At 32.9% G+C, this 27,553-nt stretch overlaps 1 protein-coding gene across 2 annotated transcripts in view; it reads right to left on the minus strand.

Annotated features, from left to right (window-relative positions):
* Positions 1-3,020: 3,020 nt before the first annotated feature.
* LOC130448545 (lachesin) overlaps positions 3,021-27,553 on the minus strand; it is a 121,241-nt gene continuing 96,708 nt past the window's right edge. For both annotated transcript variants that reach the window (XM_056785958.1, XM_056785959.1), the window contains exons 4-10: positions 7,629-7,787; positions 7,424-7,552; positions 6,087-6,224; positions 5,112-5,261; positions 4,324-4,371; positions 4,052-4,153; positions 3,021-3,386 (exon numbers count right to left, since the gene is read on the minus strand). In XM_056785958.1, coding sequence (XP_056641936.1) covers positions 3,253-3,386; positions 4,052-4,153; positions 4,324-4,371; positions 5,112-5,261; positions 6,087-6,224; positions 7,424-7,552; positions 7,629-7,787 — 860 coding nt within the window. In that variant the 3' untranslated portion in view covers positions 3,021-3,252. The remainder of the gene's footprint in view (positions 3,387-4,051; positions 4,154-4,323; positions 4,372-5,111; positions 5,262-6,086; positions 6,225-7,423; positions 7,553-7,628; positions 7,788-27,553) is intronic.

Here is a 27,553-nt window from a genome sequence, read left to right on the forward strand (position 1 = left end):
GTTTTTTTTCATCCTAGTGCTTCAATCCCTCATAAAACAAACTTTGATGCGTTCCTCCATTCCCGAATCCATTAGAGGCTAACTTCATTCTTCTTACTCAACTCATTTAGCTTTTCCAAGCATTCTAAAAACAGTTTGGACTTTATGACATTGGAGTTTAGAGCTCTAATAATTGCTTAGTGATCAGACATGTGGTTAGGGTACTTCCTTTCTAAATAAAATTGTTACTCAAAATATTTATTACCCTTTATTTGCTCCACCACTTGGGATCCTCAGTATTTCACACTTTTAAAAAATATGGATAGAAATTTCATCTTCTATATACCAGAATCCACAAGTTGCTTTCTCCACTAACTACCTAGGGTCTTCAAGTCGTCCATTGAGGCGGCACTAATTCCACAAGACTCCTGTCTTTCATTATTAGAAAGTTCAAGATGTAATACACCTCGAGATGTAACCTCTGGTTATTCTTGGTCTCTCACATTTCTAAGGAATGATAGAAGAATCTGCATACCTAGTGATCCATTTTTCATACAATCAACTTTTTAGGTACTTTTTAAAAAACAATTAAGATACAGCAAAAAAACCAAATTCTTCTACCTCTCTAAAAGTTTTATGCCCTTTAGAGCATCAGAGCAACACATCTTTCATTCCTTTTCACCAATATTTCATTCTTCACAACCCTATTTGTGGTACTCGTCTTGCATTCTGTACTCAACCACCTAGCATCTTCAAGACATCCATTGAGGCGTCACTATCTCGACAAAACTCATCTCATCTACTCTATTTTGTGTCTTATACTCCTCAAGTTATAAATTCTCGTGTTCCAGTTCGACAGTAAGTGAATCGAGGTTTCTTCTTCTGTATAACACAACCTGAACTTTGCTTGAGACGGCAATGCCCCAAAAAAACTACAGTTAGTATTCGTAGATTGTTCTTGTATAGACTAGTATAAATCTATCCTGATTATAGTTCTCCAGGAGTCAACCCCTGTAGGTTGTTCCAATAACTACCATCTACCTTGTTTTTCAAAGGTTTCAGATCCTATGAAGGGTTTATTTGCTTCTACTTTAGCAACTCTGTCAGCTATTTCGTTTCTCTCCACTCCAGTGTATCCCAGAATCCATTCTTCTTGTCTTGTCTTCATTCATTTTGAAGTTTATGACATTGTAGTTTAAAGCTCTAATAGATGCTTGTCTATTGGACAAGATGATATCAGTTCAGTGCCCAAGCTTACAGAGTGTTTGGTTCAAGGTCCGTACACTACTATTCCAGTTCTGTTTGTTATATTCGAGCATACTGCTCCTTAGCGGCGTTGATATCTACAGATGGACGTGGGTAGGTCCACAGTTACATATAAAACCGTACAACTATTTCGTTACATTTAACCAGTTTTATCTATAACTATTCATTACTTAATAAAAAAATAACTATATAGTATTATTAGGTTAACATAATTTAACACAGATCTGGCGGTTACAGAGTGAGGTAATTTAGTGCCCGTGATATGATCCTGCACCGCTACCCTCGTTTCCAGACCTGTATGTAAGATTTTCAAAACGATGTGCCAAAAAATAGACTAACGACTTCAAATTCAGCATCATGACTAATGATTCAAAAAGTTTTGATTTCCAAAAAATTAGAAAAAAATGTATTAAAAACGAATAGTTTTTGCACTATTCCCGATATCGAGATAACCAATACAGAGCTGATTAAAACCATTTTGAGCAAATATTTTCTGTCGTGTTTAATATAAAATTAGGTAAACTCAATATTCACTCAGTAAATCATAATTTTATTATTAATTAGTGATACAGTAACACGTGCACAATCCTTCTTCTTTTTTTTATTTGTAATGATGCGCTCAATCCCTAGATTATCCATCCAACTAAGTTAAGATTTCTGCGGTGTACATTCCGTTATTTTCAATCTTCTCTTTTATTCTATTATAAATTATGTAAGGGACACGATAGTTATTTACAAGTTCTTAATATATTACACTTTCAAAACTACTAGACGTGTATTGAACATTGAAAAATGCAATTCTGTTACTCGTTTGTTTATGGAATCGTAATAAATACTTTGAGGTTAAATAAACGTAACTTATCATAACTTGAGTTTCTGAATTGATTAAAATATCAATCTCATCTTGTATGTTTACTAAAATTAATTCGTTTCAAATCTAGAAATTATCATATACCGAATTGCTAAGTAACATTAATGCGTTGGCTGCAATGTTTGCATTTTTACGTGTCAAATAATAACTCTCACCAGTGTTGCCAGATCTGATTAGAAAATTACTTGAAATTAGCAAAAATTGTGTATGAAAACTATATAAACAAACGAAATAGTTTTCTGTATGAAATAAAGAAATAAGGGTAGGTGCGTTTAAATAGAACGAGTATTTAATTATACAATTTATTTGAAAAAGGGGGGATACATTTTAATGTGTAGACTCGCTGTTACTTTTTAATCCATTTTTCGTGGAAAGTAATGCCGTTAACGTATCTCTGTTCGTCTCTGATGTTACTTTTCATTAAGACGCTCGACATTTGCACTGCTTAGTGGCAATGTTAAAAAGTTTTGCATAAATTGTGCTACACTTTAAGTGAAGTAATTGAAAATATGCTTTTTCAGTCTAAAGAATCACGTTATTCTCATAATTAGTACAAATTAAAAGAAAATACGTAGATTATGAGATCGACGTTCGTAATTTTGCAGGAAAAGTTTAAAATATGTAGATTTACTTACAAAAACGTAGAGTTGGCAACGCTGAAGCTCTCTCTTTGCTTTACCGATTTAAAATACACTATGTATACAAAGATAATTGTATGTTTTGCATTTTAAAAAATATGGTATTTTTTCTCCCAATTATTGTTATTATATATTTAATTTTTAAAAAACGTGGAAATCTAATCATTTTGGCAACACTGCATCTTAATTTCATCAAACTTACCTGGTAACTTTAATGGAAATTGATGGATATGAAGTACGAGGTCACAGTTGATCAACGTTGTCAAACTTCAAAAAATGGTATGTAGTTTAAGAAGGTTTGTATATAAAAACGAAATAATTATACAATTTATTTTCTTAAATATATGTAATTACATTCAAAATATATACAATGATTTTCTTTTCTTAAGGATATGCCTCGAGCTGTTTATTAAATTTAAGTCTATTCTAATCTCAAGCGTACAAAAATAGCCCACAGTCCTAATTTATGATCCGTTTTCAAAAAAAAAAAAAAAGAAATTATGATATGTTCGAATGGATAAATTTAACGTAGTGCATTGTAGATACAAGTGATGCTAATTTTATTAGACTATACCGTAGAGAGAAACGATGAGCAGAGCTGGGACTATGGTAACTTTGAAGATCTACAATACCTAAAATAACGCAAAAAAATCAATAACATCTTGTTTTGTTTGTCGCATCCGCTATAATTACTTAAAAATCTTGATCTAAACCCAATATAATAGTTACGTAACGTTCGTTTTGCATGAAATCTCAGTTAATTCGAACTCAAATTCTACGTCCCATTTAATTTTACTCGAATCAGATGCGGCACCTTGTTTTGTTAGTACCTAGTGATTGATTGGTTAAAATTTACGAAATTTATTTTTATTTCACTTTTGTAATGACAATTCCATTTTAGGTTAGAATACAATAGTACAATAACCTGAATGGATGTCTCAGTTTGCTTATGACATTGATTCAACTTTTTCTGACACTGACTGAACTTCTTCTGACACTGAATCAATTTTTTTGTGGCACTTCCAACAATTATCGTCATATATTAACCATTTCACACAAAACCTCGACAAAAAACACACCCAATACTTTCTTATGAATTAGTATATCAGTGAAATTAGCATGAAAGTATATTCATTAGTTTTTGAGTTTAGAGAATAGATACAAATACACAGTGAAATGGATTTGATGCGATTCTCATAGAAATTGACCAAAAAAACAATATTTACAAAGTTATAATAAATCACTCACCATGTATTCAAACTTAAAATTCACCATAAAGAAATTTCTATTATCTCACCTTCTAAACTAACTCTCCTCGACGTATCGTTTCTTGATCTTTTTAAATCTGAATCGCGATACTTGTGACTGGAGCCGCTAAAAGAAATATTGTCTTCGTAAGCTGAAAGAAAAAAATTCGTGTCACCTTTCATACAACGTAATAAAAAAAATGAAATGAATAAAAAGAAATTATTAACAGCATTTTGTTAGAAGTGCAATTTTTTATTTTATTTACAGAAATTGGTATCTAAATACAAATATCCTAATTAAAATAATTGTTGGGCATCTTACCTTGTTGCTTTTTATTGGTGTGTAAATATTGATTTGGATTAGGAATTCCTGAAATTAAAATGAAATATTTTCATTTGTAAACATAGGTATAGAAATATATAACCTTATCTTAATATTCTCGCCCCAGAGTCTGCGCAAATGTTCAAATGATTGTTGTATAACCACAGATTACCTATATTTAGATAGTTCACTACAATTTTATTTGTTTTGAATTTTGCGAACTGATAAAAAATAGGAAAATTTTTTAATTAAAAGATTAGAAAATATTTTAAGAGCACTTATTTCCAGAATTTAAGTGAAACCATAGATAACTATAATAGTATTCTTGAGAAAATTTAATTAATTAAGACATAATCCTAAATGATTAATGGCAACATTAGACGCGCCATGCATGACATAATACAAAATGGAGTCTTAATCGAGTTAGCTAGAGATCAGATATAATTAATTTCTCAAAAGTTATATATCCCCACATGGACTCAAAGCCCAAAAAAGTTTACTTATTTTTTGCCTATTTTAATATAGTTACTACGTGTTTCAAAATATCACAATTTTGATGTGAGGTAACTTCTAAAGCCTATAGATTAACGTATTTTCAAATTTGCCGCCGAAGTTAAGATCAAAATAACAACTTACGGCATTAGTACGTTCGCGCATGACACTGATTTGTGTATATAAAGTTTTTACGCGGTTGCCAAGCGTGTTTTTTTTTCAGCAATTATAAAAATACCAAAGAGAATCTTACGAATCTTAGATAAATGTAGCTTAATGAATTAGAAAAAACTTACTATATACGTTGATTGTTCCTTCCATATCCCCTAAAGAATTTTTCGATATGCATTTATAAACACCGTAATCTTTTGGTTCTAACAAGTTGATCCTGAGTTTCATATGAACCTTGAATCCATCTTCGATAATTTCAGGAACAAACTTATTACCTGCAAAACGATAATAATTCAATCGTTTAACAAGGTTTAAAGTCAGTTACAATATTTCCTATAATAAATCAAAAGCAGAATCTAATTTCAAAGTTCTCATGTCTCCGTACCTACTATTAAACACTCGATCATAGAAAATCGATGGGCTCGTTACAGCGTTGCAACTTGTAAATTTATACTTTCTTGTCTCGTTTGAATGGCTGAATACCCGTTTGCCCTTTATTCCTGTCATCTCCCACGAGATTGCGACTTGCAACTATCTTTAATTAGTCCGATCGCTTTTTTTCCAACTTTACCAAAGTAAGGAAATTATTGGAGATACGTTAAAAATATGATTTTTCATTCCAATATTAATTTAAGCAAATGAAACAAATGTTTAAGGGTAGCATATTCGAAAAAACAAACGAAACATCCGCACACGTCGAGATTTGGCAACTGTGTCACTTCAAAGGTGAATGAACGCTTGCATCGTCAAACGAAATAATTACGCAACTATAATTATGTTTATTATAGTTTTACGTGTATAACTTTTTCTTTCTATACATAAAATAAATAAATTATAGTAAAATTTTAATTTTCATATTTGATTAATACTTGAAACTGTTAAAAAAACCCTCATAAGTAATAACACGAATTAAAATTAACGATATTATACAGGATAGGACACAGAAAACAGTTTATACATTATAAATGTTTTTGTGACTTTTGATAATTATTTCCACTAAAATCTTTTCGTTTGCAATATCAACTGGACTAAAATCCGTTTCGCTTTGTATCCTTTCCATCATTTCCCTACGGTATAGTTCTTAGAACGATTCTACTTACTGTGTGGAATAATTTCTCCATTGTCTTTGGTCCAATAGTTTATTGACTTTGGAAAAGCTTGGGAGAAACACTCCAGGGTAACTTGCTGGTCATCGTAAGCGCCTATTAACTGATATTGTATCCAAACTGAAGGAGCAACTTAAACGTAACAGACATAAAAATTGGAAACTTATTTTGTTTTTAAAACGTATATACAGGGTGGGTGCTTAAGCATCGAAAGTATTTCAATGATTATAATATCCAATTAGGGATGAAATTTACTCAATTATTTCAATATGTGAAAAACTCAAGGTCATTTGTCGCTTTGAACCTTTATTTTTATAGTTTCTGTATTAATTCTACATAACGGTACGAAACAAACCTAATTATATAGCTTATGTTTAATTAAATCAATAAAATATGTAAATTTTTCACGTATTAATAAGTAAATTTTAGATTAAATTCGTAACTTTGACATTTAAAGTCACAATTACACTAAACAAAATCTAAATATCTAAAGTGTAAGTAAAATGATTACTCGGGTTTCAAGATAAATTACATTCTAACCGTTTGTAGGCGCTGTTGCAAGATTAATTATTGTCGAAATGTCAGAATATAACGTTTTTCTGTTTGCCAGTTTTTAATTGCATTTTATATTGCGTCAAAATTAATGTTTTAAACTTATGTAATTTAGAATATATACCATTTGCAAAATTTTGAGGTTTATTCTTTATTTCTTATCGGTTGAATTCAATGTAATCATGATAGTAATCGGAAAAACTGACAACGCGGCAACCATGTAAATTATCTGTCACGTCTGCTAACTGGTTGTAAAAGTAATTTATGATTAGAATTCGTATTACGATTTTTGATTATTATAGTATGTTATGGAAATTTTAATTGATAGTTGAACAATAGATTTTGTACCTTAGAGGTTTTTCTTTTTCTGTTTATTCGTTTGATGAGACCAAATTGAGTATTTGAATAGTGCATCGCGTGCTACGAGAAATTTCCCTACAACTATTTCGTATATTTCGCTTCGTAACCGTGAGAAAAAATAAACCAAAAACCTATTTATAAATATCGCTTAACGCAAAATTATAGTGGCACGTGAAAATGAAAGCAAATATTAGAATAAAAAATGTAGACGTTTGAGATCAGATAAAGTTTAATTTTTTTTCTACTTCACCTTAATGTTTTATCGAACGCATTTTCAGAATAATGTGAGGTATTGAAAATTTTCGATGTAGGTATTTTAATTTGGAACAATTTAGAAAATTATTAATAAATAATTGGCGAAGCGACATCTCTTAATAAAAAAGTATAGTAAAAAAAATAGAGTCGATAATACAGCTTACATTGAACTACAAGCTTTATCCTTTTACTGACAGATGGCGGTATTCCATTCGTCGCTATACAAAGATACGGCCCCATATGTTCTCTTCTGACGTTTGTTATATTTAAAACTGGTCCGATAGCGTTAAGAACTGAAATAAAATATATTATACAGTGCGTAACAACGAAAACAATCAACAAATTCGAATTATATGATTTTATTTATACCTTCCGTTCCATTTTGAAAACGAATCACCTCTCCATCTTCCCTTTTCCACATTATTGATGGTTCTGGAGAACCTTTTGCTACACATTGAAGACTCACATTGGAACCTTCGTCCACAACCATGTCCGTACTTGTCGGATAGTCGAGTATATCCGGTGGTACTAGGCCAAAACGGAAATAGTTGATTATTTAAAACCAACCGTTAATAAAACTCCGGTTTATATAACGAACGGTTTAACAAACAAAAAATGCAATTAGTCAGCTACGTTATTAACATATAAGAAAAAAAAAATAAATTTCGTGCTCGGATTAAATGAAAACGGAAAATTTTCAAGTTAAGAAGTTGAAAGCATTACACGTAAATCATAATTTCCGATCACAATTATGATAAACCAATTAAAACCGGAGGGATCCGTGACACGAAAGGGAAGCGAAAATATTTTTTTTTTTAAATAAATTTGTCGTTTTTAAACACTCTTACGATTAATAGGCTGTTATTACGAGGGTAGTATGAATTGTAAACGCCGAATCTACTCCAAAACGCCACCGTATGTATATGAATTAAAGCAAAAAACTGTTGATCGTTATAATTGATATTATTGGATTTTAACAAAGATATGAACGATCAGAAGGTTAACTTTGTTATCTATTATTTGTTTTTGATATCAAACAAACACTCCCGATTGATTATCATTCAAAAGAACGCTCCTATTAGATCAGATGTACCTGTCAAATGTCTGCAGCAAAAAATCTGTGTACCTTCCATTCTTTTTCTGATTACAGCATCTCAAAAACATTGGTTTATCAATATTTAGCCCGATTTCGTGTTGGCTACAGTTATTTCCGTAAATGTTCAATAGGATTTGAGTCCGGGCTACGCGCTGGCCGTCAGGAGTCTACAGTATGTTCACGGGCATCAAAACTCCTCCTCCAAAAGTCACAATATTGCTCGAATCTTTCCCCAAATCGTAGACAAGTTGCTCATTGGGCTGGGGTTAATCTAGGACCAGCAACTGGTTTTTTTTTGACTCGAGTTTAGTTGCCTTAAGGCTTCTTCTGATTGTCCAGCCACTCGTCGCGTTTCTCTGAGTTCTTGTCGGACTCAAACACCAGCGAGGTCCCGATTTATTTTAAAATGATTGTTACAGAATGTGACTTATGTTTAAACGGATTATATTTATGAAAAATATTTTTATTCCGTTGTTGTTGTGATCTGGAACCGTCTCTGTTTTCAGAAACGTTATTTTTTACGCTTGTTTATATATATATATCGATAGTTAGCGATAATGAGTGTTCTCATTAAGGTAAAGTTCAAGGCAGTCCAGTCGTTAGCGTTAGGAAAACTACCTGAGCTTAATCTGTACCACACATCCCTCTAAACCTCCCCCGAACTGGCGAATTTAGTTCGAAGTCATTATAACGGTGATCAGTGCCAGAAACGAAGTCACGTTATATTTTCCAAGGGGAAACGAAGCTTAAACAAGTCGAGAGATGATCAAAGGGAATTAGAACTAACATTATATGATAACTTTATATAGCCGAAGCTCGAAACGGACGGAGACGTATTTATTTTTTTATTTATTTATTAAAAACATCGGGGTTTGTGGTATTAATTTGTACAAACAATATGTTGTTAACGTTTCATTGAAGGTTTTCTGTATATTTCTATCCCCATTTTTCGTGCCGAACTTTTCAATTTTCGTTACCATAGCAACGAACAATAACTTAGTAGAAGTGTAAGTGTAAAGTTTGACGCCAAAAAAGTAAACCAGAGTTACGCGATAAATTAAAAGAGAAAAAATGTCCACCACCTGTATTTGAAAGGGTTAAAAGGTAAGCAGATTTGCGAAGAGATACTTAATACCCTTGGTGATCAATGTCCTTCGTGATAATTTGAACTGCAAGCTTCAAAAGAGGTAAATTTTCCATTGAAGATGATGTTACTATGGATGAGATTTGGGTACATTTCTACGTTCCAGAAACAAAGCAAAAATCGATGTAATGGCGACACTCCGGTTCTAGAAGACCTAAGAAGTTTCGTGTCCAAAAATCTGCTAGAAAAGTTCTTACTTGGGGTTGCCATGAGGTAATCTTGATTGATTTTTTTGGATACTAAGGGTAGAACAATAATTGGAGATTACTATTCGACATTAATACGGGAAAAAATTAAAGAGAAAAAACGCTGAAAGCTATCCAAAGGTGTTTTGTTTTTGCAGGACAACGCCCCGGCACACAAATCTCATGTTGCCATGCAAACACCCTCCTTATTCACCAGATTTGGCTCCGTCCGACTATCATCTCTTTCCCCAACTGAAAAAAAGTTTAAAAGGTCGTAAATTTTCTTTTTAAAGGTCTAGAGACGTTGCAGGTTCGCTGTAATAAATGTATCCAATTAAAAGGAGAATATGTTGAGTAATAAAATATTTTGACAATTAAATTCTATAGTAGGATAAGAATTTGTCAATATACCCTCGTATATTTCATCGAGAAAAATGAGAAACTAGTTTTAATTCATACTTTCAAACATTCTTTGTAATATCCTTGGATTGTTGTGCGTTTTCTTATTGGGAACGTGGCAATTAAACACCAAAGTGGACTAACTTTAATATATTTTACGAGCTTTCGAATACTTCAATTCAAAGTACCGTTGTTAGAAATATTGAATTGAATTGAAATATTTCGATACTTTTATACATTCAAACGTTTGAATAATAAGATAATACGTCTTTGTGTTTTGTTCTGAACCTGAGACGACATCTGTATCGAAAGCAACCCTATTAATCTATTAATTCCGGTTACAAATTCGTAGATAATATTATTGCGACGAATACGATATGTCATACGGTTGGATAGGTGTATGTGTGTATCTACGGAATGTCATCACGATGATTGTTTCTGAATTTGGGGCCGTAAATTCGGATTATCAAAAGTTATATGTAAATTATGTACCTTACATTTACACCTTGATGATTTCGTAAATGACTAACAGGTTAAACTGAGGCGTGTATTGATTAAACATAAACACGGAGAAATATCATTTATTCCGAGTCTTCATTTAAAAAATTTCTAACGTTATTAGTATAATTAGGAGACTGAGAAACTTCGTTTTAATGCTTTTATGACATATCAAGTACCTGCGCCGGTCAGATATCAAATTCGTATCCCAGAAATCCTTTTAGAGCTCTTCCATGGTGTGTAAGTCCTGATGCATTGGCTCTCCCAGCTCTTTCCTATATTTCCCGGTAACCTGTCCAGGTTACCAGGTCTTTTAGTCAATATTACTCAATATAATTTTTAGATTTTTCATTTCCAAGAAATGCTTTGATGAAACGAAAGCTGTCGCTAGTTCTAGCTCTGTCATAGAGTTCTGGGAAGTGTTTCTTCAAAACGGCCCTTGAAGAATGTGCCGTTGCATCTTCTTGTTTGTAGTCAATCTCTCCCAACTCCAATTTACCTAACCGTTAGTTATTAATTATTTATTTTCAGTTTTTGTCGATCCGTTCATGCTAAATGCTCTTTAAACCGGATTTTAATGGATCTCTTTGTCTGTCCAACTTACTTTTACATCAAAATCACTCCAAATCTGGTTGTTTTTCATCATGTTTCGGTTCGTTCATACTTTAAATGCTCTTTAAACCGGATTTTGATGGATCTCTTTGCTTGTCCAACGTACTTTTTCATCAAAATCACTCTAAATCTGGTTGTTTTTCATCATGTTTCGGTTCGTTCATACTTTAAATGAACTAGATGCTCTTTAAACCGGATTTTAACGGATCTCTTTGTCTGTCCAACGTACTTTTACATCAAAATCACTCCAAATCTGGTTGTTTTTCATCTTGTTCCGGTTCGTTCATATTTTAAACGAACTAAATGCTCTTTAAACCGGAATTTGATGGATCTCTTTGCTTGTCCAACGTACTTTTTCATCAAAATCACTCTAAATCTTGTTGTTTTTCATCATGTTTCGGTTCGTTCATACTTTAAATGAACTAGATGCTCTTTAAACCGGATTTTGATGGATCTCTTTGCTTGTCCAACGTACTTTTTCATCAAAATCACTCAAAATCTGGTTGTTTTTCATCATGTTTCGGTTCGTTCATACTTTAAATGCTCTTTAAACCGGATTTTGATGGATCTCTTTGCTTGTCCAACGTACTTTTTCATCAAAATCACTCTAAATCTGGTTGTTTTTCATCATGTTTCGGTTCGTTCATACTTTAAATGAACTAGATGCTCTTTAAACCGGATTTTAACGGATCTCTTTGTCTGTCCAACGTACTTTTACATCAAAATCACTCCAAATCTGGTTGTTTTTCATCTTGTTCCGGTTCGTTTATATTTTAAACGAACTAAATGCTCTTTAAACCGGAATTTGATGGATCTCTTTGCTTGTCCAACGTACTTTTTCATCAAGATCACTCTAAATCTGGTTGTTTTTCATCTTGTTCCGGTTCGTTCATATTTTAAACGAACTAAATGCTCTTTAAACCGGAATTTGATGGATCTCTTTGCTTGTCCAACGTACTTTTTCATCAAAATCACTCTAAATCTTGTTGTTTTTCATCATGTTTCGGTTCGTTCATACTTTAAATGAACTAGATGCTCTTTAAACCGGATTTTGATGGATCTCTTTGCTTGTCCAACGTACTTTTTCATCAAAATCACTCAAAATCTGGTTGTTTTTCATCATGTTTCGGTTCGTTCATACTTTAAATGCTCTTTAAACCGGATTTTGATGGATCTCTTTGCTTGTCCAACGTACTTTTTCATCAAAATCACTCTAAATCTGGTTGTTTTTCATCATGTTTCGGTTCGTTCATACTTTAAATGAACTAGATGCTCTTTAAACCGGATTTTAACGGATCTCTTTGTCTGTCCAACGTACTTTTACATCAAAATCACTCCAAATCTGGTTGTTTTTCATCTTGTTCCGGTTCGTTTATATTTTAAACGAACTAAATGCTCTTTAAACCGGAATTTGATGGATCTCTTTGCTTGTCCAACGTACTTTTTCATCAAGATCACTCTAAATCTGGTTGTTTTTCATCTTGTTCCGGTTCGTTCATATTTTAAACGAACTAAATGCTCTTTAAACCGGAATTTGATGGATCTCTTTGCTTGTCCAACGTACTTTTTCATCAAGATCACTCAAAATCTGGTTGTTTTTCATCATGTTTCGGTTCGTTCATACTTTAAATGAACTAGATGCTCTTTAAACCGGATTTTAACGGATCTCTTTGTCTGTCCAACGTACTTTTTCATCAAAATCACTCTAAATCTGGTTGTTTTTCATCATGTTTCGGTTCGTTCATACTTTAAATGAACTAGATGCTCTTTAAACCGGAATTTGATGGATCTCTTTGCTTGTCCAACGTACTTTTTCATCAAAATCACTCTAAATCTTGTTGTTTTTCATCATGTTTCGGTTCGTTCATACTTTAAATGAACTAGATGCTCTTTAAACCGGATTTTAACGGATCTCTTTGTCTGTCCAACGTACTTTTTCATCAAAATCCCTCCAAATCTGGTTGTTTTTCATCTTTTTATCGGTTCGTTCATACTTTAAATGAACTAGATGCTCTTTAAACCGGATTTTGATGGATCTCTTTGTCTGTCCAACGTACTTTTTCATCAAGATCACTCAAAATCTGGTTGTTTTTCATCTTTTTATCGGTTCGTTCATACTTTAAATGAACTAGATGCTCTTTAAACCGGATTTTGACGGATCTCTTTGTCTGTCCAACGTACTTTTACATCAAAATCACTCCAAATCTGGTTGTTTTTCATCTTGTTTCGGTTCGTTCATACTTTAAATGAACTAGATGCTCTTTAAACCGGATTTTGATGGATCTCTTTGTCTGTCCAACGTACTTTTTCATCAAAATCCCTCCAAATCTGGTTGTTTTTAATCTTTTTATCGGTTCGTTCATACTTTAAATGAACTAGATGCTCTTTAAACCGGATTTTGACGGATCTCTTTGTCTGTCCAACGTACTTTTACATCAAAATCACTCCAAATCTGGTTGTTTTTCATCTTGTTTCGGTTCGTTCATACTTTAAATGAACTAGATGCTGTTTAAACCGGATTTTGATGGATCTCTTTGTCTGTCCAACGTACTTTTTCATCAAAATCACTCCAAATCTGGTTGTTTTTCATCTTTTTATTGGTTCGTTCATATTTTAAATGAACTAAATGCTCTTTAAATCGGATTTTGATGGATCTCTTTGTCTGTCCAACGTACTTTTTCATCAAAATCCCTCCAAATCTGGTTGTTTTTCATCTTTTTATCGGTTCGTTCATATTTTAAATGAACTAAATGCTCTTTAAATCGGATTTTGATGGATCTCTTTGTCTGTCCAACGTACTTTTTCATCAAAATCACTCCAAATCTGGTTGTTTTTCATCTTTTTATCGGTTCGTTCATACTTTAAATGAACTAGATGCTCTTTAAATCGGATTTTGATGGATCTCTTTGTCTGTCCAACGTACTTTTTCATCAAAATCACTCCAAATCTGGTTGTTTTTCATCTTTTTATTGGTTCGTTCATATTTTAAATGAACTAAATGCTCTTTAAATCGGATTTTGATGGATCTCTTTGTCTGTCCAACGTACTTTTTCATCAAAATCCCTCCAAATCTGGTTGTTTTTCATCTTTTTATCGGTTCGTTCATATTTTAAATGAACTAAATGCTCTTTAAATCGGATTTTGATGGATCTCTTTGTCTGTCCAACGTACTTTTTCATCAAAATCACTCCAAATCTGGTTGTTTTTCATCTTTTTATCGGTTCGTTCATACTTTAAATGAACTAGATGCTCTTTAAACCGGATTTTGATGGATCTCTTTGTCTGTCCAACGTACTTTTTCATCAAAATCACTCCAAATCTGGTTGTTTTTCATCTTTTTATCGGTTCGTTCATACTTTAAATGAACTAGATGCTCTTTAAACCGGAATTTGATGGATCTCTTTGCTTGTCCAACGTACTTTTTCATCAAGATCACTCAAAATCTGGTTGTTTTTCATCATGTTTCGGTTCGTTCATACTTTAAATGAACTAGATGCTCTTTAAACCGGATTTTGACGGATCTCTTTGTCTGTCCAACGTACTTTTTCATCAAGATCACTCCAAAGCTGGTTCTTTGGATTACCAAAAAGTTGTCTTAATCTATTGCTGGATTTATAAACCAATTTTAGACTCACTATGTTAAAAAATCATTCCAATCCTTTTGTAAAAATAGAATCGGAAGATACTAGAGCAAATTTTTTCTGTTTGGCGTTTCGATTTTGAAAAAAGTTGGTTTTTCCGAAGACGATAATAATAATAAAATGTGATAAATGGTGGTGTAGTATTTTTTAGAAAATATGATAGCTCGTAATAAATCATATTATAACTATTTTTGATTGAAGGATCAAACCGATTAAAATGGGGAGACATCCGGTATAACTGAGCTTCCTATTGTCTACTTACCATCATAATTTCGTCCCGTAGTGCTCGACAATTTGATATAACGTTTTTTTTTTATGGTATTTTGTATCATATTTCGTAATCACCATAAGAAATTGAACACATTCGAAACCGTGTTTCGGAGGGTAATATTCTTCGTTATAATTTAATTAGTAACTACCATTAACTGTGTGGTTATTTATGGATGAACTTAACCGAATTATGGAAGTAAACACATTATCATTAATAGTTCACACATAGTTAATCAACCTTGTATAATATGAAAATAGAATAGATCGGATTCAATAACTGTAAATTTTGTTTTGTTGTTTGTCATATTTACTAAATCATCTACAACAAAAAAATTATTTGTATTTTGAACAAAAAGTACATATTTACTTTGTCCTAATGTCTGTACTCGATTCCAAATAACCGGTTCATAGATTTTATTATATATTTATAAAAATTGATTATTCCGAAGTTATATAGTTCAGTATTTTTCACATTGTACACGAGAGGGCGTTAGATGTCGCGTTTACTACGTGACACATTATTAGATTTATCGTATTACATATCGTACGACCCTCGTTAAAGGAGTACCCAACATTGGGACGGAAATTGGAACCGGCTGGTTGGAATCTGGTCGGATCAGATCAACGTTGGAAGGTGAATTTTGGCGCAAAAGTTGACGCACGAAAAACTGTCCAAAAATAAAGATAATTTTGGGAAAATTGTTAGTTGTCTACTCGATACGTGGAAGCACTTTTCAGTAACTTGGGTAGTTGATTATGGGCTAGCTATATCTGGGCTAGTCGGAATTAAGTCATTTCGTGGGTTCCTTCTACAATCACGAACGATTTCGAAACATTTCGCTTTCGTTACTTGGTTCATTTTGTAGATTTCGTTTTCGATGATATATTCTACTGTAGAAACATTTTGATAGCACGAGCTTTGACGAATAATGAACTAATTTGATTATTTATCACTAACCTACGGCAAAATAGGATCCACTGTGTAAAAATGTGCGTTTGGATCCACCAAGAAGGAGGGTGAACCAACTTTCAGGGTTCTTTCAAATATCTGACGACAGTAATTAATTTTCCCATTGTCCATGGACGTTATAGCATAATTTTTTTCCTTTTAATAAAAAAAACTTTACTCTGTTTATGTTGGTTTAGTTTAGTCCACATTAAATAATTTGTATCGAGAATAATCAATGTTTTTCAGTTCTTGTAATTTTCAAAAATCACGTAAAACTTTCATGGTTAAATTCATGATGTTTCGTTACTGTTTTTTGACTAAAATGATGACGAAGCACATTTTGAATGGCTAACTGACCTTTTCCTTTGCTAGATCGCTTGAACAAAGCTAACCACCCATATAGGATTTTACTATGGGCCCAGTATAGGCCCATACTTGGACCAAGGCAAGACAACTCCGGTCCTGACTTGGAAACCATTCTTGGTCCAGACTTGGCGCTGCTCTGGAATGATAACAGTGCCCCTCGCTTAGTTTACAGCCCTGGGCCAGGCCCAGGTTGTCCAGAGAGACCCAAGACTGGTTATCAAGGCCTGGGACAGACTTGGTTTCTTAGATAGTCCCAAGGCTAGTTTGAAAGTCTGGTCCAGGCTTGGCGAAACTCATGGATGATGATAATGTCCCTTCATATTCTGTTAATGTCTTGGAGGAATTTTGTTTCTCATAATTTTATCTTGTGAATCTTCTCTTTTGAACTTATTATGATCGTTTTAGTCTTGGCTTCATTTCTTTTGTTGTTTTTGATAAAGACGATTTTTGGATTGCCCGTTTCAACGTAGTACGGCCCTGTTTTAGGAATATACCCGTTGGGCAAATGTACTCATTAACTGACGTTCGGCGTTATGAAATATCCGTTTTAAAAAATTTAATCTCGACAAAAACCGAGCTCAAAGTAATAAATATCGATTTTGAGAAAGTGTATGTACACAAAATAACGAGATTGAAGTAAATAACGACGCTTTTGTAACATAAACTCGAATAAATCGTAGATGTTTCTTGTTAGTTAAAAGAAATAGCGTATCATATCAATATTCACTTTTTTTTATATGTTTCTTAAGCTGCTTTTAGTTATTTAAACTCACTTGTGTACATACGCCTTCCGTCAGCCTCGGCCAATTTATATTTACGATGTTTTCATTGGTAAATAGTATAGATGATGAGTCCACGTGGACTGACGATTTTGTTAGATGTTTAACGACGTTTATTGATTGTTCCTAGCATAATTGTCTTTTGATATTGAAATTGGAAGATTTAAACTTAAATTTTCTTCAGTTTTTAATACCGAGACTGCTCCTTAGTACGACCTGCGAAGACCAGCATCGCAGAGGTCGACCAAATGTGGTGACGACTCCACTGGAGGATCGTAGACATTTCAAAAAGTGCTTATTAACTAAAAATTTGGACATGAGGAAGCTGTGCGCAAGATGGGTGCTGCGTTTGCTTACAATGGATCAAAAACAGCGTCGTGAAGATGTTTCCGTCCATCACAGCAGTCCAGAAGCAAAAGAACAATCAAAACAATGGACTGAAACGGAAGAACCAGCTCCATCTGTAGGCAAGATCATGACGGTACATTTTTTGAATTAAAACAAAAAAAAAGCGATAGATTTCATAAAGGTTATCAATAACGATTATTATAAATTTATAATACAGTATTTTGCATTTTACAAATTTATAATTCATCAACTGAATTATTAATAAGGAATTTGACGGATGTTCGTCTTTGTTGGGGGTAGCGTCTATTCAATTTACCAAAAAGAAAACTTCGAAAAGTAGGTTCGTGCTGCTTTAACTCCCAATTTATAAAGGTATAAAGTGAATATTTATTAATATGGATAGTTGAAAGATAGATGAAAGCAAAAATCAATATAGAACGTCGAGAAAAATCTCCAGAAAACTGACATATACGTAAAAACTTTTTCTAATGATACTACTTCTGGATATGTAATTATAGATTGAAACACAACTTTGAAATGCTTTGAAAAGTTGCGGCGGCGTCCAATTGCCTGGTGAAATTTCTCGAAAATATCCACTAATCCAAAGTAATTGGAAGTGGAGAAGAAAAGTTTAGGTTTTATACAGATTGTCACTGCTGAAATTATTGAACATTAGCGGCAACAAAAAAAATCTATTAATTCATAGTAAACAACTCAAATGATTATAGTGTTTGATACACGTTTCAATATTCATTCATTTCAATGTTCATTGTTCAATATATAGTTTTTCTAGCTCTACGAATAGCTACATGCATATTTTTATTGTACGTTTTTTCTCTAGCCTCAAAATGTTAGGCGTTAACCTCTTTATAGGTTCGAAATTTCTATCCTGCAAGCATCCTCTCGGAGTTTGAGAACAATTTCGGCGATAATCTCTTCATAAATTCAAAATTTCTGTCCAGCGAACATCTTCTCGGAGTTTGAGAACAATTTCGGCGATAATCTCTTCATAAATTCAAAATTTCTGTCCAGCGAACATCTTCTCGAAGTTTGAGGACAGTTTCGGCGATAATCTCTTCATAAATTCAAAATTTCTGCCCAGCGAACATCTTCTCGAAGTTTGAGAACAGTTTCGGCGATAATCTCTTCATAAATTCAAAATTTCTGTCCAGCGAACATCTTCTCGAAGTTAGAGAACAGTTTCGGCGATAATCTCTTCATAGGTTCAAAATTTCTGCCCAGCGAACATCTTCTCGGAGTTTGAGAACAATTTCGGCGATAATCTCTTCATAAATTCAAAATTTCTGTCCAGCGAACATCTTCTCGAAGTTTGAGAACAGTTTCGGCGATAATCTCTTCATAAATTCAAAATTTCTGCCCAGCGAACATCTTCTCGAAGTTTGAGAACAGTTTCGGCGATAATCTCTTCATAAATTCAAAATTTCTGTCCAGCGAACATCTTCTCGAAGTTAGAGAACAGTTTCGGCGATAATCTCTTCATAGGTTCAAAATTTCTGCCCAGCGAACATCTTCTCGGAGTTTGAGAACAATTTCGGCGATAATCTCTTCATAAATTCAAAATTTCTGTCCAGCGAACATCTTCTCGAAGTTTGAGAACAGTTTCGGCGATAATCTCTTCATAAATTCAAAATTTCTGCCCAGCGAACATCTTCTCGAAGTTTGAGAACAGTTTCGGCGATAATCTCTTCATAGGTTCAAAATTTCTGCCCAGCGAACATCTTCTCGAAGTTTGAGAACAGTTTCGGCGATAATCTCTTCATAGGTTCAAAATTTCTGCCCAGCGAACATCTTCTCGAAGTTTGAGAACAGTTTCGGCGATAATCTCTTCATAGGTTCAAAATTTCTGCCCAGCGAACATCTTCTCGAAGTTAGAGAACAGTTTCGGCGATAATCTCTTCATAGGTTCAAAATTTCTGCCCAGCGAACATCTTCTCGAAGTTTGAGAACAGTTTCGGCGATAATCTCTTCATAGGTTCAAAATTTCTGCCCAGCGAACATCTTTACGAAGTTTGAGAACAGTTTCGGCGATAATCTCTTCATAAATTCAAAATTTCTGTCCAGCGAACATCTTCTCGGAGTTTGAGAACAATTTCGGCGATAATCTCTTCATAAATTCAAAATTTCTGCCCAGCGAACATCTTTACGAAGTTTGAGGACAGTTTCGGCGATAATCTCTTAATAAATTCAAAATTTCTGTCCAGCGAACATCTTCTCGGAGTTTGAGAACAATTTCGGCGATAATCTCTTCATAAATTCAAAATTTCTGTCCAGCGAACATCTTCTCGAAGTTTGAGAACAGTTTCGGCGATAATCTCTTCATAAATTCAAAATTTCTGCCCAGCGAACATCTTCTCGAAGTTTGAGGACAGTTTCGGCGATAATCTCTTCATAAATTCAAAATTTCTGCCCAGCGAACATCTTCTCGAAGTTTGAGAACAGTTTCGGTGATAATCTCTTCATAAATTCAAAATTTCTGCCCAGCGAACATCTTCTCGAAGTTTGAGAACAGTTTCGGCGATAATCTCTTCATAGGTTCAAAATTTCTGCCCAGCGAACATCTTCTCGAAGTTTGAGAACAGTTTCGGCGATAATCTCTTCATAGATTCAAAATTTCTGTCCAGCGAACATCTTCTCGAAGTTTGAGAACAGTTTCGGCGATAATCTCTTCATAGATTCAAAATTTCTGTCCAGCGAACATCTTCTCGAAGTTTGAGAACAGTTTCGGTGATAATCTCTTCATAGGTTCAAAATTTCTGCCCAGCGAACATCTTTACGAAGTTTGAGAACAGTTTCGGCGATAATCTCTTCATAGGTTCAAAATTTCTGCCCAGCGAACATCTTTACGAAGTTTGAGGACAGTTTCGGCGATAATCTCTTCATAAATTCAAAATTTCTGTCCAGCGAACATCTTCTCGGAGTTTGAGAACAATTTCGGCGATAATCTCTTAATAAATTCAAAATTTCTGTCCAGCGAACATCTTCTCGGAGTTTGAGAACAATTTCGGCGATAATCTCTTCATAAATTCAAAATTTCTGTCCAGCGAACATCTTCTCGAAGTTTGAGAACAGTTTCGGCGATAATCTCTTCATAAATTCAAAATTTCTGTCCAGCGAACATCTTCTCGAAGTTTGAGGACAGTTTCGGCGATAATCTCTTCATAAATTCAAAATTTCTGCCCAGCGAACATCTTCTCGAAGTTTGAGGACAGTTTCGGCGATAATCTCTTCATAAATTCAAAATTTCTGCCCAGCGAACATCTTCTCGAAGTTTGAGAACAGTTTCGGTGATAATCTCTTCATAAATTCAAAATTTCTGCCCAGCGAACATCTTCTCGAAGTTTGAGAACAGTTTCGGTGATAATCTCTTCATAGGTTCAAAATTTCTGCCCAGCGAACATCTTCTCGAAGTTTGAGAACAGTTTCGGCGATAATCTCTTCATAGGTTCAAAATTTCTGCCCAGCGAACATCTTTACGAAGTTTGAGGACAGTTTCGGCGATAATCTCTTCATAAATTCAAAATTTCTGTCCAGCGAACATCTTCTCGGAGTTTGAGAACAATTTCGGCGATAATCTCTTCATAAATTCAAAATTTCTGTCCAGCGAACATCTTCTCGAAGTTTGAGAACAATTTCGGCGATAATCTCTTCATAAATTCAAAATTTCTGTCCAGCGAACATCTTCTCGAAGTTTGAGGACAGTTTCGGCGATAATCTCTTCATAAATTCAAAATTTCTGCCCAGCGAACATCTTCTCGAAGTTTGAGAACAGTTTCGGCGATAATCTCTTCATAGGTTCAAAATTTCTGCCCAGCGAACATCTTTACGAAGTTTGAGGACAGTTTCGGCGATAATCTCTTCATAGATTCAAAATTTCTGTCCAGCGAACATCTTCTCGAAGTTTGAGGACAGTTTCGGCGATAATCTCTTCATAAATTCAAAATTTCTGCCCAACGAACATCTTCTCGAAGTTTGAGAACAGTTTCGGCGATAATCTCTTCATAGATTCAAAATTTCTGTCCAGCGAACATCTTCTCGAAGTTTGAGAACAGTTTCGACGATAATCTCTTCATAGGTTCAAAATTTCTGTCCAGCGAACATCTTCTCGAAGTTTGAGAACAGTTTCGGTGATAATCTCTTCATAAATTCAAAATTTCTGCCCAGCGAACATCTTCTCGAAGTTTGAGAACAGTTTCGGTGATAATCTCTTCATAGGTTCAAAATTTCTGCCCAGCGAACATCTTCTCGAAGTTTGAGAACAGTTTCGGCGATAATCTCTTCATAGGTTCAAAATTTCTGCCCAGCGAACATCTTCTCGAAGTTTGAGAACAGTTTCGGCGATAATCTCTTCATAGGTTCAAAATTTCTGCCCAGCGAACATCTTTACGAAGTTTGAGGACAGTTTCGGCGATAATCTCTTCATAAATTCAAAATTTCTGTCCAGCGAACATCTTCTCGGAGTTTGAGAACAATTTCGGCGATAATCTCTTCATAAATTCAAAATTTCTGTCCAGCGAACATCTTCTCGAAGTTTGAGAACAATTTCGGCGATAATCTCTTCATAAATTCAAAATTTCTGTCCAGCGAACATCTTCTCGAAGTTTGAGGACAGTTTCGGCGATAATCTCTTCATAAATTCAAAATTTCTGCCCAGCGAACATCTTCTCGAAGTTTGAGAACAGTTTCGGCGATAATCTCTTCATAGGTTCAAAATTTCTGCCCAGCGAACATCTTTACGAAGTTTGAGGACAGTTTCGGCGATAATCTCTTCATAGATTCAAAATTTCTGTCCAGCGAACATCTTCTCGAAGTTTGAGGACAGTTTCGGCGATAATCTCTTCATAAATTCAAAATTTCTGCCCAACGAACATCTTCTCGAAGTTTGAGAACAGTTTCGGCGATAATCTCTTCATAGATTCAAAATTTCTGTTCAGCGAACATCTTCTCGAAGTTTGAGCACAGTTTCGACGATAATCTCTTCATAGGTTCAAAATTTCTGTCCAGCGAACATCTTCTCGAAGTTTGAGAACAGTTTCGGTGATAATCTCTTCATAAATTCAAAATTTCTGCCCAGCGAACATCTTCTCGAAGTTTGAGAACAGTTTCGGTGATAATCTCTTCATAGGTTCAAAATTTCTGCCCAGCGAACATCTTCTCGAAGTTTGAGAACAGTTTCGGCGATAATCTCTTCATAGGTTCAAAATTTCTGCCCAGCGAACATCTTTACGAAGTTTGAGGACAGTTTCGGTGATAATCTCTTCATAGGTTCAAAATTTCTGCCCAGCGAACATCTTTACGAAGTTTGAGGACAGTTTCGGCGATAATCTCTTCATAAATTCAAAATTTCTGTCCAGCGAACATCTTCTCGAAGTTTGAGAACAGTTTCGGCGATAATCCCTTCGCAATTTTTGTATAGCAAGAATTTTCTCGAGGTCTAAGAATAGGAAAAAGTCACTGGGGACTACATCTGGAGAATAAAGTGCATGCGAAAGCTCAATTCTTGCAATTTTCATATAAATATTTATGTCTCATAGTCATTTTAATAGTTTTTCAAAAATAATGATTTTAAAATTTTGTGAAAAATATATTTGACCATGATTCCCTGATGATAATTACGTATTTATTCGAAAGCTTGAAGTGGATATTAAAAGAATACACTTTTGTGTTTGATTACCACAATCCCACAATAATAATGTCTATTTATATTGCTAATAACGAAAGTTTGATTTGGTTTAAGTCGACATTAATGAAACTGAAAATTTATAGGTTAGAATTGCAGCTAAGGCACTAGAGGTTATCATAGATCTTACTTTAGATGATAAACAGATCAGGGTATTCTTAGAATATAAGTAAGAAAGTACATAAAAGTACATTATATAAGCGAAATTATTAATAAATAATTCCAATATCATAAAATTGTATCGATAATTTTCTTGAGTTGTGGCCTGTTTCTGTCGACTCGATTTCTGTCACTACATTTGTGATTACTCTCTTTTCTCGTTGTTTCCATTGCGGAATTGTTTTATTCAATCTGCCGTGTTCCTTTGTCGTATACCATTAAACGTATCATAGTAATTACATCTCACCGTTACCATGAGCTCGATGGAAAATCTACTTTCGGTTGAGCTTTTCGCGTGCTATCGAATAAAACCGTCACAAAACCTTCCGAGCTCATGATCAATTAGTTGTATTAGTCCTTTCTCCCGTTATTTTAATTATGATTACTACATTTAAAATTTTGGTGGATGCTTACAACTAAAATTTCGATTGCACTAATTTATATATTTGGATTTGTCATAGAAAAATGATGAAAAATGTGAAATAATCGAATAAATTTGGTTTTTATCTCGAAAAAATTGCAGAAAAAAACAAAAATTTGTAGAAATATTACAAAATAAATTGTAAAACAGGTTTAAATACATAAAAGTTTTGGAAAAATAAAAAAAAAATATAAGAAATCTGAAATAATTCAATAAATTTGGTTTTTATCTCGAAATAATTGCAAAAAAAACAAAAATTTGCAGAAATATCACCAAATAAATTGCAAAACAGGTTTAAATACAAAAAAACTTTGGCAAAATCGAAAAAAATGTAAAAAATCTGAAATAATTCAATAAATTTGGTTTTTTATTTCGAAAAAATTGCAGAAAAAAACAAAAATTGTAGAAATATTACCAAATAAATTGCAAAATAGGTTTAAATACAAAAAAAAAACTAAAGAAAAATCAAAAAAAGATAAAAAATCTGGAATAATTTAATAAATTTGGTTTTTATATTGAAAAAATTGCAGAAATATCACGAAATAAATTGCAAAACAAGTTTAAATACAAGAAAACTTTGGAAAAATAAAATAAAAATATAAGAAATCTGAAATAATTCAATAAATTTAGTTTTTATCTCGAAAAAATTGTAGAAAAACAAAAATTTGTAGAAAAATCATCAAATAAATTGCAGAGCAGCATTAAATACAAACAAAACCTCAGAAAAACCAAAAAAAGATGAAAAATCTGAAATAATTCAATAAATTTGGTATTTATCTCGAAAAAATTGCAGAAATATCTCAAAATAAATTGCAAAACAGGTTTAAATACAAAAAAACTTTGGAAAAATAAAATAAAAATATAAGAAATCTGAAATAATTCAATAAATTTAGTTTTTATCTCGAAAAAATTGTAGAAAAACAAAAATTTGTAGAAAAATCATCAAATAAATTGCAGAGCAGCATTAAATACAAACAAAACCTCAGAAAAACCAAAAAAAGATGAAAAATCTGAAATAATTCAATAAATTTGGTATTTATCTCGAAAACATTGCAGAAATATCTCAAAATAAATTGCAAAACAGGTTTAAATACAAAAAAACTTTGGAAAAATCGAAAAAAAAGGGAGAAATTGGAAATAATTCATAAAATTTGGTTTTTATCTCGAAAAAATTGTAGAAAAGAACAAAAATTTGTGGAAATATTATCAAAAAAATTTCAAAACATCATTAAATACAGAAAAACTTGAGAAAAACCAAAAAAAACGATAAAAAATCTGAAATGAATCAATAAATTTGGTTTTTATCTCGAAAAAGTTGCAAAAAAAGAAATATCACGAAATAAAATGCATTAAATACCAAAAAACTTGAGGAAAACCAAAAAAAGGATAAAAAACCTGAAATAATTCAATAAATCTGATTTTTATCTGAGAAAAGTTGGCAAACAATAATACTGCTAGATGGCACTTGAGTGGTAAGCAATGATTTAGGCGTTTTAAATAAATTTGGGAAATTTTAAAATGTATTTGCAAGAGTGTAAATATGATCCCGATGTATTTTTTATTGTACGTGGTAAATTTTCGATACCAAGAATGTGATAAAAATCAAAAAAAAACCACGTCAATGTCACAGGACAACCTAAACACATTATTTTTTCAACTAGTACTACAATTAAGCGCATTTCTCTAAACAACACCGCTCAATTCATAATGATTCGATTGCCTTTTTAACTATAGTAGATCAAACAAAAGTTTTCATTATCTGCAATTGATATTCTAAAAAATATACGCGTTGTCCAAGACTTTATACAGCCACTCAACGACGTGGGTCATTTTATCTGATCGAAAGAGCGCGCAGAACACGTACGTGTATCTCAGATGATTAATAATACTATTGCAAAACGACTGCGAAGCTAGTTTTGGATTTGTGATTAATATCGTTTAAATCAAACGTGAATTTTTAAACTATTTATGAAAGTAATTATTCAATGTATCTATGTTTGATATTGTAGTAAATTTGTTTGTGGATTGGCCTAAGTTGGCTTCGTTCTTCGTGGATGTCTGTTACAAAGAAACTTCCCGCAATTTATAGACTATTGTGGGTTTGAGGTTTACACAGAATTTGTTGAAAATTTAGTGGTAGTTTGCTTTGGGAAAGCGATGCCTATATATATATATATACAAATTTGTTGAGCACATACAAAAGGTTACTGTTGCAATCCCTTTGGTTATTGATGGTACACAGAAAAAAAATCATTAATAAAATTACTTTCCAGCATTTTGTATTATTCAGTTTTGCATAAGGGATTTATAGAGATTTTGCTTAGTATTTTTAAGCAAGATTTTATAAAGTTAAATGTCGGTAGTCAGCAAAACTCAGTAATTGGACTGTTCCTCGCTATTAAAATTCTCTTGAGACTCCAAATATGGAAAAGTGAATAATTGTTTTCAACTTTCGCGTTGTTAGGAAAATTCCGTTTTGTGATTAATCGCCTGTCCTTATTATTAAGCAATAATTTGGTTTTTCTATTTGTTTTCGATCTCTTCGATAATGCTGACTTTTATTAAACTTTAGCAAACATGAGGAACACTTCTTTTATGTCCCATTATTCCATATACTTAGGGATCGAAATAATTCACATGAAAACCAAATTATAAACTGTTTCCCATAAAATTTTCTTCAGAGAACTCAATAAAAACAAACTAATTGAGGGAAATATAGAAACACGTCTCTTTATTTCGCTGTGTCTTCGTCCCAAATTTCATGATAATGATAACAAAATAAAGCTGACACGATATTAATGTATATTTAATAATTATTCATGATGATATTAATGAAATAAACAATATAATGAGTAATATGAAATATTAAATTATGATAGATACGGAAAAACTGTAGTAACGACGAATGGACGTGCCGGAAATCATCTAGAAGAGCTAAAAAATCTTTTAAAAGTTCTTGATAGGCCATTTCTAGTAACCAAAAGTGGTATATTGGAAAAATGAGACGTCTGGTAGTTCAGGGGATGTTTAATAATAGTATTGATTAAACACGTCTTTTATTTCGCTGTGTCTTCGTCCCAAATTTCATGATAATGATAACAAAATAAAGCTGACACGATATTAATGTATATTTAATAATTATTCATGATGATATTAATGAAATAAACAATATAATGAGTAATATGAAATATTAAATTATGATAGATACGAAAAAACTGTAGTAACGACGAATGGACGTGCCGGAAATCATCTAGAAGAGCTAAAAAATCTTTTAAAAGTTCTTGATAGGCCGTTTCTAGTAACCAAAAGTGGTATATTGGAAAAATGAGACGTCTGGTAGTTCAGGGGATGTTTAATAATAGTATTGATTAAACACGTCTTTTATTTCGCTGTGTCTTCGTCCCAAATTTCATGATAATGATAACAAAATAAAGCTGACACGATATTAATGTATATTTAATAATTATTCATGATGATATTAATGAAATAAACAATATAATGAGTAATATGAAATATTAAATTATGATAGATACGGAAAAACTGTAGTAACGACGAATGGACGTGCCGGAAATCATCTAGAAGAGCTAAAAAATCTTTTAAAAGTTCTTGATAGGCCGTTTCTAGTAACCAAAAATGGTATATTGGAAAAATTAGACGTCTAGTAGTTCAGGGGATGTTTAATAATAGTATTGATTAAACACGTCTTTTATTTCGCTGTGTCTTCGTCCC

The sequence above is a fragment of the Diorhabda sublineata genome, chromosome 9 (assembly GCF_026230105.1).
Source record: "Diorhabda sublineata isolate icDioSubl1.1 chromosome 9, icDioSubl1.1, whole genome shotgun sequence".
Taxonomy (NCBI): domain Eukaryota; kingdom Metazoa; phylum Arthropoda; class Insecta; order Coleoptera; family Chrysomelidae; genus Diorhabda; species Diorhabda sublineata.